At 40.9% G+C, this 19336-nt stretch overlaps 1 protein-coding gene across 4 annotated transcripts in view; it reads left to right on the top strand.

The window, feature by feature from the left end:
* The window catches only part of TSPAN9 (tetraspanin 9), a 168839-nt gene that overhangs the window by 40483 nt on the left and 109020 nt on the right, over positions 1 to 19336 (top strand). The window contains exon 2 of one of the 4 annotated variants that reach the window (XM_059491353.1): positions 1070 to 1218. The exons of 2 other annotated variants lie outside the window; for them this stretch is intronic. In XM_059491353.1, the coding sequence (XP_059347336.1) occupies positions 1134 to 1218 (85 nt within the window). In that variant the 5' untranslated portion in view covers positions 1070 to 1133. Of the gene's footprint in view, positions 1 to 1069; positions 1219 to 4029; positions 4133 to 19336 lie in introns of those variants that run through there. One more of the 4 variants, XM_059491359.1, reaches the window with a different exon arrangement.

Raw genomic sequence — 19336 nt, 5'->3', positions numbered from 1 at the left:
GGGACATCTGTGCTCACTGATGCAAAGCTTCTGTTTGCACAACAGCGCTGAAAGCATCATGCCATTGTGTATTGCCTCATTTCTACATTGGATGCATATTGTGAATTCTGTTGTGCAAATACAACCTTATTTTGTGCAGGCTAAGACAGTTTAAAGCAAAGTACTTCTGACTGGACTTGTCATCTTCTATTCTTCCCTCTCAAAAAATGTAAAGGGCATTTGCACAACACTTTGACAATTCTAGATATTTTTGGTATTTTTCTGTCATGCTTGTTTCATTAAATCCTTTATAAAGAGTTAGTAGATGCAACTCCTTTTGCAGAGTCAGTTCTCTGTATATTGCATGGGCTTAGGACACCTTCTAGTTTGTCTGCCCCCAGCATATCCTGGTGCATGGGGTTATTCCTCTTCATGTGCAAGACTTTGCATTTCCTTTTGTCACTTTTCATGAGGTTCCTGTGAGCCCATATCTCCAGCCTGTTCAGGTCCCTGTGAATGGCGGCATAATCATCTGGTATATCAGCCAATCTTCTTGGTTTTGTATCATCTGCAAATTTGTCAAGAGGAAACAGTGGCAGTGGCAAATACAGCTTCACAAAATTCTCATTTACTTTGGTAGCTCAGGGTGAAAGCAGGATCTTGCCAAGTGGCCTAGGGAGAAACAGTGTTTGCTGGATGCAGTTTAACTCCATGGTGTAAAGCTTAAAAAAGTTTTCCTCCACCTTGGGGCTCTTGGATTTCTCTGCTGATGGGGACTGTGTGTGACCTTTCTATGTTTTAATTATTCAGGAAGTATGTCCTATGCTAAAGAGTGCCTGCTAATAAAAGCTCTGAAACAAATGCTTCAAATGACTACTTTTGATGCGTTCTTTAGATCCTGTAAGTCAAGGAGATCCTAGCTGGAAATCCTTATGAAACGTCAGAAGCCCTGAGGGGCTGCAGGTGTTATGTCCCAGTACTTAAGTAATGCTCAGCATATTTTGAGTTAAAGGAAATGTGATTTTTTTGGTAAATAAATACAGATTCATGACTATCTTGGATGGACCTTTCTGTTTCTTACTTTTACTAGTCAGGAGGGACCTGCTCTCTTCAGCAGTCTGCGACTTGTTGGCCGCGTGGCTTTGATATGCTCCATGCAGGACAGAATGCCCAGCTCTCTTCCACCTGGTGCTGAATGCTGCTGGTTGAAACTCGCATCTGCTATGGCTAGTGCTCACAGTAAGCAGTCCTGAAAGTGCCTTTCTACCTTGTGTTTATTGACCTAGAGGTTCTGGGGAGATCATTTTAAACAACGTGTTTAAGCTCTGCAAGCCCTGGTCTGAAAACAGGTGTTAGAAACGGATTGCCAACTTGCTTTGGGGATGTGGACTTAATTGGTTCATTCTGCTAACAATGTTTTTAATAGACTTATCTCTTACAAGTCTCATCAAGTCCTCTTTGCTTTCTCCTGCCAAATAAATATTCCCAAATAATCCCCAAATCTCTTCCTTCATCTTCATTATTTATTTGCTTGTTTAATAAATATTTTTTTTCTCCCAGAAGCCTAAACTGACTTACATGTGAGCTGCTCCTTGGCTGAACCACACAGCAGTGACTGTATGGTGTGCTGTGTTTATCAGTGTTCTCTGAAAAACTGCTGGTACTCCAGAAAATCAGGGCTACACAGTGATGTTCCTGAGGCATGTGGAAGTGCTTTGGAAGACTAATAATAATGAAACAGGTCTTTCATTTCTCTGCTGCACCAAAGCAACTGGGAAGCTGTCAGTTCTGGGCATCCTGTGTTGTACTGAGCTTCTCTTCTTCCATCCTTAAACGTTCTCAATGAATTCAGAAAATGCTTGAATCACGTTAAGAAAAACCACAAATATAGAGATCTTCTTGGGTATTTGCAGGACTATGGGCTGGATCTCCTGTAGAACTCCACACTGCAAATGCCTTCCTACTTGAGAGTAAGACATTAGGAACTAATAACTGATTTCATTTAAACTGTTACCTAAGTATGGTGTGTAATTGCTTCATAAACAATCTGAATAAGCATTTTGAGTGGTTTTAAAATTCAGTTGATCCAATTTATTTTCCATGAGAGTATCTTTAGAATAGAATAGATTATTTCAGTTGGAAATTTATTTCAGATAAACTTCTGCTCTGTCAGCCTCCTAATGGAGGAATTGCACACACAATCTGCAGCACCTTTCCCAAGGAAAGCAAAGGAAGGAAGTGAAGATTAGCAGATTTTGTCCATGTCACTCACAAATAGGTCCCTGCAGAATAATAAAGAGCTTCAGTATCATTGACTTTTTTTTTTTTTTTAACTAAATAGTCACAGGCTTCACGTAGTCTAAGGTCCCTCTAGCTGGGTACGATTTTAGGAGAGCTCTATATTATATTACATGTTTTTAGCTGCTGGTTCAAATTTCTAAAGTAGGATTTTTCTGATTACAAGCTAAAGTTTGAATTTCCAGCCCCACTGAATCCCCCTCCAAATCTGCTGACTCCGCCAGGCAGACTGATGTTTTAGTGGATTTGTTAATGTTCAAGCTACATTCTTACCATTCTTTTCTCACAGGAAAATATCTGTAAATAACTCTGTCTAAAATTTCTTACTCTGCTGGGTTTCCTGTCACTCTCAGGAACTTTAGTGCCTTCTTTATTTTGAGTGTTAGTATATCTCCAGGAATAACCAACTGAGGGTATGATGATGGATCAGTGCCATTTGGGTAAAGAAGCATATGGTGAAATGTGCTTTTTCTACCTTGTTTTAAAGGTACATAGTATCACTTTATCCTTGCATGTATTAAGGGAGATTTTTATTTCTCGGTTTTAATCTCAAAGTAGGATTATTGTAACATTAGTTTCTTCCTTTGTTTCTTGTATGAGTCATTGGTTCTATTAAGGTTTAGTGATTGAATCTCACCCAAAAGCCTTCCCTTTCCTCCTCTGTTCTAAAGTTTTCAGTCTCAAAAGTCAGTATCAAAAATTACATTTATTGTATCAAGAACAAGGAGTGCAGTTTAACTAGGAAAAAAATTGCAGAGCTGTTGCTGAGTATAAAAACTGGTTGTTACCTTGAAATTGAATTTAAAGTTTTCTTCCTCTTCAAGGCAATTGCACAAATTTATTTAGTCTCATTTCTAGTCTTTTTTCTCATCCCCCAAACCACTCATTGTAGTTTCTTTGGATTCAGCATAGTTGCACTAATGAACTCTATCAATAGAGCTATGTTTAGGGCAACATTTTTGAGCTTTAGCACTCGCAAAGTAAAGACTTGAATATATTTCCCTTTTTTACATTAAAAGATTTTATAATGAGATTGTGGATAGTTGACAGTTTTACAAATCAACCCTAAGTGTGAATTTCAGAACTTTAAAGCAGTCGAATTTCTAAAGTTAGTCAGTATCCTCTGTTTGGACCACTGCCAATCCTTATTGCACTTGGGAGGTGAGGTTGCTATGTTTTTCTGAAGCGTTCTTTTGACACTTTCTCTCAAAAAGCCCCAAATCATCTGTTATCCAGTTTCAAGAACTTGATAGACCATCTGAGAAGTGCTAGATAGTTCACGTTCGTGAGGGTCATTATTTTGAATACCTGCTGTCTTTTGTGTGACTTCTCAGTCCTTCTAAGGACTGCTGTGGGAGTCAGTCAGCAAACTGGTGAGGACCTTTCACAGCACTGTGCTGGGGTGAGGACAAAATGGCTTAAACAGGGTCAAACAATGCCTTGGTTTGAGTGTGTTCTGATGCTCCAGGTTTTAGCTGCAGTGTGGCAGGGTTGTGGCTTGTGTCAGGAGTGTGGTTGGAGCAGGAGTGTAGGAAGCTGTGCATTATCTGTGTGTGGGAAGCTGTGCATTATCTGTGTGTGGGAAGCTGTGCATTATCTGTGTGTAGGAAGCTGTGCATTATCTGTGCTCGGAGCATGTGAGGAGTTTCCTCTTTGCCCACAGCTGGGTGCCTGAGTTGGATGAAAGCTTTTCCCCATTCCTCAGCTCTTACGAGTGGAACTTTCTGCGTGGAAAGTGTGGGCTACCTGTAGCTGATAGAAGCCCCAAGCATGGAAAGCCATGGTCTCCTGACAAACACCACCTCAGGAATTGCAGGCTCTTTGGGTTTTCTGCTCTCAGTAGACAAGCCTGAAGGTTAGTCAGCTTTATGTGGGGGGACAATGTGTTGTAATTTTAGCAGGTAGGCAATTATGTGCAAGAATGACACAGTAATAAGAACTACAAGCACAAACTGTTTTAAGGTAAGATCTTTTTGCTCTGGTTGGCTGGCAGTTTGGACTTAATTGGAACTTATTTTATTATTCTGATAATTTATATTGAATTTAAAGGAATTGTGCTGGCTGATAGGGAGTATATTAAATGTAGCAAATCTTCTCCTGGGTAGTCTATAGTACAAGACATTTTCAAGAGCTGGCAGGCTTTTTACAGGCCAAATTATCATGCAAAATGTCTGAGAGCGTATGATTTATGCCAAAGGTGCTGTAAGATTGCATAAATTTAAGACTTTTATTCTCAACTATTGCATTCATACACTAAAATAATTATAGGGTGCTGACGATGCAGCACCATTTAAGAAAATGAATGACTTAATTTTATTTAAGTCTATTGTTAAAGATAAAACTATGCAACTGTGTTAGAAAAGAAAAGAAAAACCCTGCACAAGATGATGAAGTGCTGTCAAGTCATAGATCATAACACTGCAACTGGGAGTAGCTCTCTGTGGAGGAATTGTATTGGTTTTACATCCTTTATTTTAAAGTGTCCTTACATGATCAAACAGTTTGTTAAAATCAAGCAAATGGTAAAATTTGGTGAGACCTCTGTTGCTGTTAACCTTTCGTATTGACTGTCTAAGAGCATGGACAGCAGTTGGATCTGAACTGACTCACTGCTAAACCTGCTATAATTATTTATAATCATTGTCTATGAGTGGGGGTGGATATATCATTATTTCTGGCACAAAGATACTCAGAAGTAGAAAATTACTAGGTCTTGTGTGTACACGTAGTACCACAGTAGTACCACGTGATGGTTGGCACTTGGATGTGAGCACCTACGGCATCAGGCTGAACCCAAGGCAGTCTGCTTGACCATGTCCTATTTGGAAACCAGGTTCCTGTGTGTGTGTGGGCATTGTTTGTGCTGTAGGAATCCAGACTCTCTTCTGGTTGATGTAGGAGAGCTTGTCTGTCCACTGAGGCATGGGGTTTGTGAGGCCTACAGAGAAGGAAAGAACTTGACAGGCTGTTGGCACAGAAGCAGTCACTTCTCTTGTCCTCACCCTTACAAACAGGTTGGCTTTTCCAGAAAAGTACTTGGCTTTTCTTGTGTGACAGTCCAGATGAAAAATAGGAGTAAACTATGGAAAGGACTTTAAAAAAAAGATAAAAAATTCCCCACCAAGTTACATCTGCTGTTAAGAACAGGCTGAAGAGGTAACTGAACCAAAGAGCTTGGACAGGCAGTGACAGGCCAAAGAAATGGTGCTGAGAGATGGCCCATGTCAAGCCCAAATGGGACAAACTGAGAAGTAGCAGCCATCACTCAGCAGTTCTTCCCTGTGCAGTGGATGGCTCGTTAGGTCCTAATCCTCATTAGTTACCTAATAGTAGCCTACATCTGTGTGACACTTTGATATGAGGCTGGGTTTGGTGTCCCACGTGGAAGCAATGGAGCTGGAGAAGAGGAAAAGTAGGGAAGGATGGATGGTACAGATGTTTTGTTGTACCATTTCTTGACCCCCTGTATAACTTCCTTACATGAGGACCCTGAGCGCAGATTCAGTGTTGACAAGTCACAAGCAGTTGCCCCTTCAGCTGCATCTCAATCACCATCAACAGTGAAATGGGAAATCGGTAAAAGTGCAGTGGGAGAGGAATTATAGATAAATAGCTGATGCTATTTGCTAGCTGATCTTTCCAGGTCAGCATGACACTGACAATTCATATCCCAGTTGTGCTAAAATTTTTTGATAAGAGCTCAGACATTTAATATTTGAGGTCGCCTTTGTAGTAAGTTGTGATAGGTATATCTTAACAAATTTTTTTGCTTCACATCAATCGTCTGGTTTTATTTATCATATTTCCAGTTCTAAGCACTCTGTATTTTCTTCTTTTAATTTTTTTTAAGTAAACGTAAAGTATTTATCTACCAGAACAGAGGGGTGTTGATATAAACTGATACACTGATGCTCTGTTTTCCCAGCCTTCCAGAAAATTGCTGATCACCAATACCTACCATGAAATACATAGTCTTCAGGTAATATAAGTGAGGTGTGTGGACTTACAGGCTTTTGTGGAACTGTGCTGGATTTTTCTAAGATAAATTTAATTGCAACTCTGATAAAACAAGGGAAAGAACTGCAAAAAGCTTGGCAGTTGCAAGAGAGTGACCTATAGTAGAGTAACCTCTAAAGAATAGTAGAGTGACCTCTAAAGAAGGAAGAATGAGCAGCTTCACTTTTTTTTTCTCTCATTTGTGCTGCTTAAAGAAAGCTTGGAAGATTACATCCATGTTTTTACCACTTATAACAATAAAAAACTCAGATCTGTCTAAGCATCAAAGTATGTTTTCAGTAATTGGAGAGCAGTGGACATCACAGCTTTCAGATTAATTTTGAAATAAATTATTACTTGAAGATCCATAGATTTTTTTAAAAATGTAATTCAAGCACTTTCTGAATTCATTGAGAATTTTTAAGGATGGAAGAACCACAAGTCCATAGCAGAATTGCCTATTTTCAGAATACACTGAAAAGCAAACTTTATCATTCTGCTATATTAAGCATATCTAAAAGTCCAAAACCTCTTGAGAAAAATGCCTTTTTTTTTGTAGCGTGGTTTTAAATTCCCAATTTTATGATAAGTTAAATAACGTGGAACTTATCCGGATTAATCTTTTTCCCCCCATCATTAATTTAGTTGTTATTCTCTGAGGAAAAATAGATTTGGTGTTAGCTTTGGTGTTAGTTTTGGATGGGAAAGTGGGAAATAGGAAAATGGTTTTACTGCTTCTCATATTATAATGAATGGTCCACTGATTAAGAATTTCAATTTCCATGTGTTTTGCATTATGTTAAAACCTCAAAAACTACTTATTAGCTGGTGTAATATTTAATTTAGGATTATGTAAAATCAGACGTGGTTTGAAATCTGGAAATGAGTTAAAACTGTAAAAATTTGTTACATGGTTATATAAGGCTACATTAATTGTGCTGGAGGCTTAAAGAATAATGTTTCTAAAACATGCTTTGCATTAAAAATGAGCATTAGGCAAAGAATCTATTATATATTGAAGTTTATTTGTTAGTCACTATGTTGAAGTATAAAAATAGAACTTATCACTGTGTTTCAAGGTTTGGGGTATTTATAGTTAGGAAGAAACCAAGCTAGGTTTTCTTTTTTTTTTTTTTTTTCTTGTTTTATTTTTTGTTAGTCTACAACTTCATGTGAGGTTGTGTTGGGGTTTAGCCCCAGCCATCAACTAAGTCCCATGCAGCAGCTTCCTCCCGGTGGGATGGTGAAGCGAATGGGAAGTGTAAAAGACAGAAAATCATGGATTGAGTTAGAGACACTTTAATAGGGTAAGCAAAATCTGAGCACTCAAGCAAAGCAAAACAAGGAATCACTCGGCACTCCCATGGGCAGGCAGGTCTTCAGCCATTCCCAGGACAGGGAGGCCCCATCACAGGTAACAGTGACCTGGGAAGACAAATGCCATCGCTCTGAATGTTCCCCTCTTCTTTCTTCTTCCCCAAGCTCTACATACTAAGCAGGACACCATATGGTCTGGGAGATTCCTTGGGTCAGCTCTCCTGGCTGTGACCCCCCAACTTCTTGTGCTTCCAGAGCCTCCTTGCTGGTGGAATGGGATGAGGAGCAGAGGGAGCTTTAATGCTGTGCAAGCACTGCTTAGCAATCAAAAAACAGGAACAAAAAACTCTGTGTTATCAGCACTGTTTCCAGCACAAATCCCATACCAGCCCCACACCGGCTACTGTGAAGAAAATTAACTGTACCCCAGCCAAAACTAGCACAGGTGGTGATGAAACTGAACTAGTTGTTTAAGCTGCAATGAGAACAGTAGCTTCTCAGAAAATCCTGCTGCTGTCAAAGGTGATATCACCCAGTTCTATTCTACACTTTATTTAACAGCAAGCCTGGAATACTTGAATATGTCTATCTAATTAAAAATATTTTAATAGCATGTCAGTTTTTAGATCTTAGAAGTTGTCGTACCTTGGAATTTTTAGTAATTTCATTTGAGGTGAAAATATACCTTGAACTTGCAGATATATCTGGTTGTCTGATTTTCTTAAAGCATTGAGAAAAAAGGCAGTTGTAGTTCCTAACCAGCATGGGTTCACATGGGGAAAGTCCTGCTTAACCAACTTAACTTCCTTTTATGACAAGGTCACTCACCTAGTTGACCAAAGGAAGCTTTTTTTTTTTTGTAGTTTTATCAAAGCTTTAGGTTCTGTCTCTCACAGCGTCTTTTGGCATAAACTGTTCATCACATGTCTAGACAAGTCCACAGGACATGGAGTGGGCAAAGGGCTGTCGGGTGGGGCTCAAGGGGGTATAGTAAATGGGGCAACATCAGCCTGGCAGGCAGTCACCAGTACAGTTCCCCATGACTCAGTTTTAGGGCCAGTGCTCTTTAATGTCTTCATAAATTATCTGGACACTGGAATCAAATGTACCTTGAGAAAGTTTGCTGGCAAGGAGGACCTGTGGGCACGTTCAAGGGCAGAGAAGCCTACAGAGACATCTGGAGACTTGGACAGTCAGCGACCATATGAAATTTAGCAAGGGAAAGTGCCACATTGTCCACCTGGGATGGGACAATCCTGGTTGTGTTTCTGGTCATCAGTGACAGGACACTATAAAATGAAATGCGGTGCAATGAAATGAAATGAAATGAAATGAAATGAAATGAAATTAGACTAAATTAAGCTACATCAGGGGAAGTTCACCTTGGATGTTAGGACCATGTTCTTCACTGAGAAGGTGGTCAGTCACAGGAACAGGCTCCCCAGGGAAATGGTTGCAGCCTCAGACCTGTCAGAATTAAGGAGCATCTGGCCAAAGCTCTTAGTCATAGGGTCTAGTTTTATGCAGTTCTGTGAGGAGCAGCGTGTTGGACTTGCTGATCCTTATGGATCCCTTCCATCTTGCAATATTCTGTGATTCTATGATTCATTTTTTTACCTACTATGTGGAAAATTACATGGCTGTTATTTAAAATGCAGCAACCACCTGCCAAGTTGTTCACAGAATTTTAAAGAATTCATTTGCCTTTCGTTACTGTGCACACTTTTGCTTTTTTCAGGTTTTGATTTTAAAATGTGGCTGTCTGCATTCAGCTTTTGCATTTGAAAGATGAACAAAGATTCAGGATAATGTTAATTCCTGCAAGGTCTGGTGTAAAAGTGCTGAAATATACTTTTTAGCTGCTCTATGAGGCTTTTGGAGAGGCTGGTTTCCCATTAGGGTTTCAGTTTCAGAATGGAAAAGACACGTGTAGCGAGCAGTCTCTGCATTGCTGTGCTGCAGCAGAATCCCATAACATGAGGTATCTGCCTGTAATTCAAAACTTCAAGAGGGATCCAGCTGAAGCAACAAAGGTCCTACTTTTGGCATTTGTGCAGCAGCTGCCTGGGCATTGTGCCATTCATCAGAGGCAATACACATTCCCTCTCAATCCTGCTGTGATTCCCTTCCTCCCTTCTGTTTCAAATGCTTTCATAGAGCTGAGCAGTGTGAACTTTCATCAGAGGAGGTGAAAGTGGTGTTACTCATTGTGAACATGCTGGGATTGTTTTCCCAAGTTCAAGTCCCACTGAAGGTTTATTCCTGTTTTTCTCCTCATGTTTTCTCCCTTTTAGCCCTAGAGTTGACTTGCTCTTTGGTGTAATTACATGAAAAATGCTAAGAGCCTTTTCCAGGCAAAGAAAATTAATGTCCTTCTACACTGAGCTGTACTGCAATCCCAGTAATCTGGTTATGTTCGGTCCTTTGCAAATGAAGACCATAAAAGACAAGCAGCTTTGATCCATCTCAGTTACAATTGCCATGATATCCCATCCTTGGAGTCAACGTGGTTTTTTTTTTTTCTCGGTTGGAGCGGTTTCTGTATGTGGAACTTAATTTTCATTGTTACATGATATAAATGATGGTTGGGGAGATTTTTATTACATCATTTTGTAAGAAGCTGTAGCTAAAAACACCAATATCATCCATCTGTCTTCTGTAAAAAAAAATTGAAGTAAACCCAAAACTTTGTCATCATGAAATAAACCTAAGGAACCTCTGCACAAGAGCAGCTGTGAAAGGGAATAGTGAATGGGTGGTCTCTCCATCAAGGAATCTCTCTCTCAGTCTCTCCCCACCCCTTGCTCATGCAAGCAGTCTGGTGAGCATTTAGATGAGGTCCTATGGGATACACTAACTTTCTATTTTAATATATTTTGTGGTAAGATTGTTGTGTTTAAAGCTTGCTTCACTTGTATCCCATGTGATCTTGTTGGCTGTGTCCTGAAGTAGGAGACTGCTGTGATAAAATAGATGTGGAAGTAATGCTGATTATGAGCAATGCTAAATTAATGGTGGTTGAAAGAGCCTCTTTGAGTCATCCCTGCCCAAGGGAAGACTGCACACACAAACCTTACAGACAGTGCTCTGAATTGCTCTTAAATCCTTCAAGTTGTAGAGCTATTCAGCTTGCCTTTTGACCTTCCTCTTAAACCCATACTTCCACAGTGTTCAAGGGAAAAACTCCAGGAGGACAGATGACATGGACGTAATAATCTATAACAATTTCTCCATGTCCATATCATTGTTTGCACCCAGCCCAGGTGGTAAGGTCTGAAAGCTGTTGCCAGCTGATAACTTTTTGGTGGGCTGTGAGAAATGAGCTCCCAACTAGGACTTAGAGAGTAGAGACTCACTGTGGAGGAGAAATGCAGTTTTGCTGCCTGGTACCTATTTGCAGTGTCAGCAGAGGTGCTGATGCAAAAAGAGACCCAGGAGACTGAATTGCTTTGGACTTATGTGGCCCAAAAATAACTCTGTGTGTTTTAGAGAGGACTGTAATGGATTACAAATAGACTTTGTACAAACACTACAATTTTATTTTCACATAACAAGGTGTTCAAAGCAAATACAGTAGTAAGAATAAACTATACTGGGTTTACATACTAAGTAGGAAAGAAAGAGTAATGCTGAGGCTGCCACATTTTAGCAAATGACAAAAAGCTAAAAGCAAAGGGAGCTTGCCATGGCTGCTGTGACACCAGAGAAAAGACAGCCTTGGCACAGGCTGCCTGAGAAAGGTGCAGAGCCTCCAGCCATGGAGCCTCCACACATGTATTGTGCAAACTCCTTTTAGAGAGAGAGCACAGCCCTGGACAGTGAGTAGGTATTTTTGCAATTATTGTGAGGTCTGGCAGACATGAAATGTTTCCCACAGAGCTGTGAGAGTTACTTTTCTTTTTTTGCCTCTGCTGGTCTCTGGGAAGCAGTTGCAGGCCATCTCTTCTGTTTCCCAGCTGTGGCTGTGGCATGAAGCATCTGGCAGAGCTGGAACTGGGATACAGCTTCCTGCTGAGCAGATGTCTGTATATGTTGATACTGCTTTTGGAGGGATGGATGTACTAAATGAGTGGTTGGGCTTTGCTTAGCTGTGAGTCTGATTCCTTGAAAGTTAAGGGAACAATGGGATTAGGGCACATGACTGGTTTGTCATGTACTTTAATCCCATTGGTGGGATTGCCTTATGTGTATTTGGTGTGAAGCCACTTTTCCAGTTTCCTAACATGCCATCCCATTGTCTTCAAGGGTAGTGTGCTGCACTGTACAGCCAAGGAGCACCTATTTTGCTTTTTCCTCATTGTTCAATTGTAATTAATACGTTCTGTTCAAACACTGCTCTGAAGGCAGCCTGCAATGACATTACTGTGATAATACTGGAGTGCTTAATAGAATTTTACTACTTAATTTTTCAGACCACCTGGTTACAGGAAAGTGAAGGGTCGCAGTTTCTCAATTATAATGCATGGGAACTGGACACCGTGAAGTTCAGAAAGCTTTTCATTTCTGGCTGCCCAGTTTTAGACTCTATGTTTTTTCAGGACACTTTGTGTTAGGTAATAGCCTGTGTTCATGGTGCAGGTCCCACTGTAATTTTAAGTGTGTGGCCATTCTGCCTGCAGAGCAACCTTGGTCTGAAGAAAAACAACTAAAATCCAAGGAATGTGATTAGTAGGAACATGACTATGTGAAGAATTTTGCTAGGCATTGCAAAAAACCTCTGTGGTAAATGCAAGGATCATGTTGGATTTCAAGGAGACAGGAGTTGACTGGTTTGACATTCGGACTATTGTTCCTTCTCCCTTGCAGGACCTGTATCCTCAAGTGTTACATTATTAGGTCCTTCCATAAAGGAAGCAACCTCTAACTGTTTCCTTAAATATTTCCCATTTTTCATGGTGGTGTTTTCATGGTGTTTGTGCAAATACACATGAGCAAGATTATATGAAGAAAGTGAAAGTTATTAATTAGTGTTCTAACATCCTGTTCTGATCAGAGCTGAGCTCTCTAGGCTTTAAATGTGAAAGATCATATCAAACAATGACAACAACAGCATGATTCCATTTTCTGCACATGGAAATGGAAAGCTGCAATTCTGTTTTCTGTAGAGTGGGAGAACTGGGCTGAAGATAGATCAGCGTTCCTATGAGGGTGTACAGCCTTAATGTGCATAACTCATTCAAGGATATGACCTTCAAAACACATTTGCACTTGACTATGCAAGTTTTGGTTTGCTTCATTTTAGTTTTGCAGGAGGGCTACATATAGGAATAGATTTTTAAAAATGTGATCACCTCAAAATCTCTAATTCCTGTCAATGTGTACTGAGAGAAGTTCTCTTTGTGGAAGAGCTGTAGATTGCCTTTGCATGCTGAAAGGAAGGCTGTTCTGCTCTGAGATCTCTTAAAAATCTGAGGCTAAACCAGGATTTTGCTATTTGCTCTTCTATCTTGAAGAATTAATGGACATTCACTCTAGCTATTTTTTAATTAGTTTTCTCTGTGACCTTTTTTACTGATATTTTATACGCTGTGTCTTTCAGTGTAAGGCTGTGAGGTGCCTTCACGATTCCCTTATAAAATTTCAGGACCTGACTTAGTGTTTCCTTTCCTCTTTTAGACTAAAGTGCTTGTTCATTCTGTCCCCTTCCTCCCCGCCCCCACTGCCCCGGTTTCCCACTGCTATCTCAGGATGCAGTGCTCCTGGTGCTTTGATATGCTTGGGCTTACACTTTCTATTTGAGCTGAGCTCCCTGTCATGGGATAGTTACAGGCAGCATTCCTGTGCTGGAAATAGATACTTTTTGCATAACCTGCTTCCTTATACCCTTTAGCATCTAAGGCCTCTGGTGGAGCACTGTCTCCACTACCATAGATGGAGCAGCACGGGAATCATCAGAAGCTCAGAAAGGTGACGGGGAGAATGGTAAAGCTGTTAAGAGTTCTAAGAGGTGGAAGTTCAGAGAGTCTGTTGGCTGTGAGTTAAGTTCACTGTATTATTTTTTTTATTATTTAAACTAAATAACAGAACTCATCTTTTTCTTGTTAGAAAAGATATACAGATATAGAAAAAACCCAAATACCTTATGAGAGTGACTTAATACACAAGCACTTAGAGTCACTTTATTCTCCTCTATGCCCTTAATAGGAATTTTTTCAGCAAGTTCTGCTTCTGATTTTGCCAAAAGATGTCTTCTCAAGGCCTAAGCAGCAAAACTGAAATATTGCTCAGAATGTGTTTTAATAATCATCGGTTGACTGTTGAACTATTGTTTTCTTTCTCATAAAAAAAATAAAAGAAACTTAAAGGGTTAATTTTTTTTGGTTAAAAGATTGCTCTTAATTTCAGGAGTCTATATATTAGGCAAGGACTACCTTGTAAATACAAATTTCTGTAGTTCTGAATTAATTTTTGCCTGTGGTTCTGTCAGTGACTTTAGGAAAGTCACTTATATGGGTATCTTATTCCAATTTTTAAAATAGCACTTCCTTTGTCTCTTAGCATTCCAGCTTTTTGCTGCAGGGACAGCTTCAAGTGACAGGGTCCAGTTGTTGGATAAGCCTTTCCTTGAATCATGACAAACCTAAATTCAGCTTCCTGCTCCTGCCAAAGTTTCCTGTGAGAGCTCTGGCAATTTACTTGACATCTCTGCTTCCCATGAAATGGGAGGCCTAATAGGTAGTGCTGTGCTGCACAAAAATATCCAGAAGATGCATATTCCAGAATGGACATGTTTAGGTTGTGGTTCCATGGTTTTTGAAACTGACCTCAAATTGGGATTGCTGTGATCCAGCCCTTTTTCCCTGAGCATGCTTTCCTCTATGCGCTAGTACCTTCTGGAGCTGCACTGGTGCCTTTTTTTCACAGGGATAGTTTGTGGTCAGCTCAGTTTCTTGAAGAGTCTCATTGAATAAATATGAATACCAACACCTGGGAAGGATAGGATGCTGCAGAGAGTGAGGAGACCAGAGGAACTCAGGACTTTGGATTTACAATGGCTTAAATTTGCCAAAACATTGCAAACTAGAAAAAGACTGCAGACATAAGATGTTGAATAAATAGCTATGTACAGGACAGCACAGAGACACCTTGTTCTCCATAGGCTTGGTGTGTGGGTCCTCTTTGCTTGAAAGCTGGTACAGAATGGTATCTTAAAATAAGATTCTAGAGTTTTCTCCAGTCTACCCTGATTATGTTGAGAAATGCTCATCCTCCACCCACAATCTACTTCACTCAGTCCCAGTGTTTCTTGCTCTTGAATGTACCTCCCTGTGCTAAGTCTCCCCCAGTTGCTCTGCTCTGCAGTTCATAGTGTTTGTTGCTGATCTTCAGAGTGGTTCTTCCTTTGCCTTAGGCCTTTTCTCTTGCAGGGCAAATCCAATTCTCTTTCATGTTGTTCTTAATATGTAGGAGATCAGTTCCCCCTCTCTCTTTCTTTTCCAAGGTGCTACAGAGGGGGTAGGTTTGGATTAGATATTCTTTACTGTGAGGATGATGAGGCACTGGAGCAGGTTGCCCAGAGAAGCCATGGATGCCCCATCCCTGGAATTATTCAAGGCCAGGTGGGATGAGCCTCTGAGCAACCTGGTCTAGTGCAAGGTGTCCCTGCCCATGACATGGGGGAGAAGCTAGATGGTCTTTAATGTCCCTTCCAACCCAAACCATTTTGCGATAATATGAAGTGCAACCCCCATCACCAAACAAAAAACCCCAACAGTAAGGGAGGAATTGAAAATACTTGATTTGACTTGGTCTTTGAAACTTTGTAGCAAGTCCTTCTAAAAGCATAGGAAAAAGTGTGTTGATAAGGCAGTGCCTCACTGAAGAGTACATAGTTCCAAAATATATCTCATAAGGAACAAATCACTGGAAAAAATAACTCTGGGGTTGTACATTTATTTCTTTAGTGTCCCTGCCAGCAGCAGACAGCAAAATACTTTCATTCATATCTAACATTATTCATTTATATATAATATATGTGTGTATATATACACACACACCATAATTTCAGTGTAGGACGGGATATGAATTTTTACAAGCAAGTTCTAAATTTTAAAGTCTGTGTTTAACAAAAGACTTAGGTTGTTTTTATTAAGTTGCAAAGTGTTCATAGTAACCTGTATACCCTACTCCTGTTTCCCTTTATTGATTCTGTGGGAGAAATAAGTGCAGTAGTTAAGCACAGTGCAGTCTTGGATTTATTCATGCCAAATTTCAGAGGATACTGTGAAGTTATGTGATAAAAGGGTCATAAACATAAAGGTGCAGAAGGTGAGAGAACCCAGCCAACCCAAAGTACTGCAAAGGGAACACCCTGACCTGACTTCTCCCCAGACTGTCACAGGAGAGGGGTCAGCCAATGGTGTGGGTGTAAAACCTGTCAAGATGAGTCAACATGAGAGGCTGATCAGTTCATTTGCAATCATTCCTGGCATGAATTTTAACAAGTGCCAGATCCTGCAGCTGGGATGGAGTAAGTGCAGGCACAAGTACAAACTGTGACAGGAGTGTCTGGCAGGGAGGGCCCTGGGGGTGCTGGGGGCAGCAGCAGCTCAGTGAGGGTCAGCAGGGCATAGCCCAGAGGGCAGGAACCGTGTCCTGGGGGCATCAAACACAGAGCACAGCCGGGCACAGGGGATCATCCATCACCCGCTGTGCTCAGCGCTGCTGCGGCCTCACCCGCAGTGCTGGGGCTGCTCTGGGCACCGCCACTCCAGAGGGGTGGGAAAGTCTCTGAATGTGTGCAGAGGGGGGAAACAAAGCTGGAGAACGGGCTGGAAGGTGTGTCCTGGGAGGAGTGGCTGAGGGCTCTGGGTTTGTCCAGTTAGGAGAAAAGAGAGGCTGAGGGGTGACTGCCTTGCTCTGCAGCTCCCTGAGGAGGGGAACTGGAGACGGAAGTGCTGATCCCTTCTCCCTGGCATCCTGTGATAGTACAAGGGCGAATGCTTCAAAGCTGCATTAGGGGAACTTTAGACTTGACATCAGGAAACATTTCTTTACCTAGAGGGTGGTCAGACACTGGAACAGGCTTCCTATGGAGGGGGTTGATGTCCCAAGTCTCTCACTGTTTAAAGGGCATTTGGACCATGAGCTTAATAACATACTTTAACTTTTGGTCACCCCTGAAGAGGTCAGGCAGTTGGCTTAGGTGATTGCCAAAGGTCCCTTCTGACTGAAATATTCTATTCTATTCTATTCTATTCTATTCTATTCTATTCTATTCTATTCTATTCTATTCTATTCTATTCTATTCTATTCTATTCCATTCCATTCCATTCCATTCCATTCCATTCCATTCCATTCCATTCCATTCCACTCCACTCCACTCAATTCCCTGGCCATGCCCTGTGTCTAATCACTGCAGTTCGTCTTATATTCTTATTCTATTTCTGACTCTTCCTGTGGGTGAAGTGCTTCCTTTTCCCTGTGGATGCATTTAGGCTAAGTGCCAGCGAGTAGGGCCAGGGATCACAGCACAAACCACAGGAGGGATTTTGCAGGCCTTGTGAGTATCACCTGTGTCAGCAACAGTGGAAACCAGGGCATTGGTACCGGACTGACCAAGCATCTGAGACCAGCAATTGAAGGGATCCATGTTGTGTATGTGTGCAAACATTACAAATTTCACTCTGATTAGCTTTCTTCCTGATCAGCCAGTGAGTAGCACAGGATCAAGCCTACTGTCTATATCTATGTTAAGTTGTGCCTGCGGGGGGTTTAGATTGGTTGAATTTTAGGAAAAATTTCTTCACTTAAAGGGTTGTCCAGTGTGGGAACAGGCTGCCCAGGAAAGTGGTTGAGTCACCATCCCTGGAGGTAATTAAAAGATATGTAGGTGTGGCACTTAGGGACATGGTTTAGTGGTGGACTTGGCAGTGGCAGGTTAATGGTTGGACTCAATCATCTTCAGGGTCATTTTCAACCTCAACGTTTCTGTGATTCCATGATATTCTGTATAAGTGTGTGTGTGCATTTGAAACATGTGCATGGCCTTGCTACTGGCTGGATATGGGTACATGAACCTGTATTGCCTTGCTTAGTGGGGCTATCAGATTTGGTAGTCTTAGCAAGTTCTTGTTACTCTTTTTAGCTTTACAGCTGGAAATTTGAAATTTAAATATTGTTGATAGGAGGAGGGGTAAAAATGGGGTTGATTTGGTGTGTATGCATGTTTTTTGGTGGGCATTTGAGAACAAAGAAGTTCACAAATAATTTGGTATCTTTTACACAAATGAGTATTAACACAATATTCTTAGAGGTTTGCCAGTGCTGGCAACTGGGACTAGGCTTGCACTTAAATGTCTTAGTCTTCTTTTGGCACTTCTCATTGGCCTTTCTCCATCTTGCTGTTGAATAAGAGCTTTGGTCTGTCTCCACTAAACTTTTCCAGGACACAGAATGCCTGAATTCTAGGATGGATGCCTGAACTCCATCCTTATAAAATGGCTCTGCTAATCTAATTATGAATGCAGGCTGCAGAGAAGTACACAGCTGGTTCTGCTGAGCATGCAGAATGCTGTTACAAATGCTGAAAAGTGATAAAAGTGTCTTTATCTAAAAATAACTTCTAGTGATTTTGTATCATCCACTTACATTGTGACTCACCTGGTGATCCTGGACTGTGAAGCTGGAATGTAAAACAATGGATGGCACACCGTGAAGTTTGGCACGGAAACCCTTCTTGCACAGTTTTTCCAAAATAAAGACTCAGTGTGTCGCTGGCCATAGAAGTGCACTTCTTGTATTGTGTAACCGTGCTGGAAATGTTTTTGAAGTATTTGCAGATGTCCCGTAGCGCCTGAGTCCTTTTCCTTTTCCAAGAGCTTTGACAGTTCTGGAAGTGAAGAAAATCAAAACTCCACTAGGTTATACTTCTTTGATGAAATAGTCACAGGGCTAGATACCACCTTCTTTGGTTCTTGGTCTCAAAGAACTCCTCTCTCATCTGTCAGACTCTGTATTTCTGTTTCTCTTGGAGCCAGAACCAGTATTCTGCTCAGCTTCCCAAGACACTGCTCCAACCAGCTGGCCTCTTGCAAGAGAGGAACTTCTTTAACTTGTAATGTGCGTAGCATATAGACCTTTGTTTCATAATAGCTCTCAGATGTTTGCAAAGAGACACTGTTTTAAGCCATCCTATTTTCTTACTGTTTGTTTTTTCAGCCTCTCTATTAAGCCACTAGATGAATGCAATAAATATCCTGACAGTGAAATTGGTCCCTGTTACTCCTAAACTATAACGGAACTATTCTGTGTTCATCAGGACATCACTATTAAAGCAGAATGGAAAGCAGAGGCTGCCATATATGTCTTAAGACAAATCCTTGAACTGAAATTGAAAAGCAGAAGATCTGTACAATGCATATGTCCCTTTTGGTCTCCTGTCCAGCACTGCCTCTTTATTTATTATTTTTCGTTGCCACTGGAGCCATTGGTCTGTGCTGTGTACCAGGAGACCATTAACTTTGTTTTTTCTTGGTTTGTGAAAGAGCATAAAAAACCAAAAAACACAGACCATCTTCACTCATTTGTCTTCCTCCCTTCCCTGGTCCTTGTGATATGGCCAGTATTGAGAAATCTCTTTCCCAATCTAATATGAACAGCAGCGCAGAAAATGTTTAAAAGTTCAGCCAAGGTAAAGCTTGATCTTGCTGGGCTTTAAGGATACATATGGGAACATCTTCCAGTTTTGTGTGTTTTTACCACTTCCTGGCTTAGTAAAATGTGAACCTTCTGAACTGCTACAGCT

Source organism: Ammospiza nelsoni, chromosome 2, assembly GCF_027579445.1.
Source record: "Ammospiza nelsoni isolate bAmmNel1 chromosome 2, bAmmNel1.pri, whole genome shotgun sequence".
NCBI lineage: Eukaryota > Metazoa > Chordata > Aves > Passeriformes > Passerellidae > Ammospiza > Ammospiza nelsoni.
This window is presented reverse-complemented; position numbering and strand designations above follow the sequence as displayed.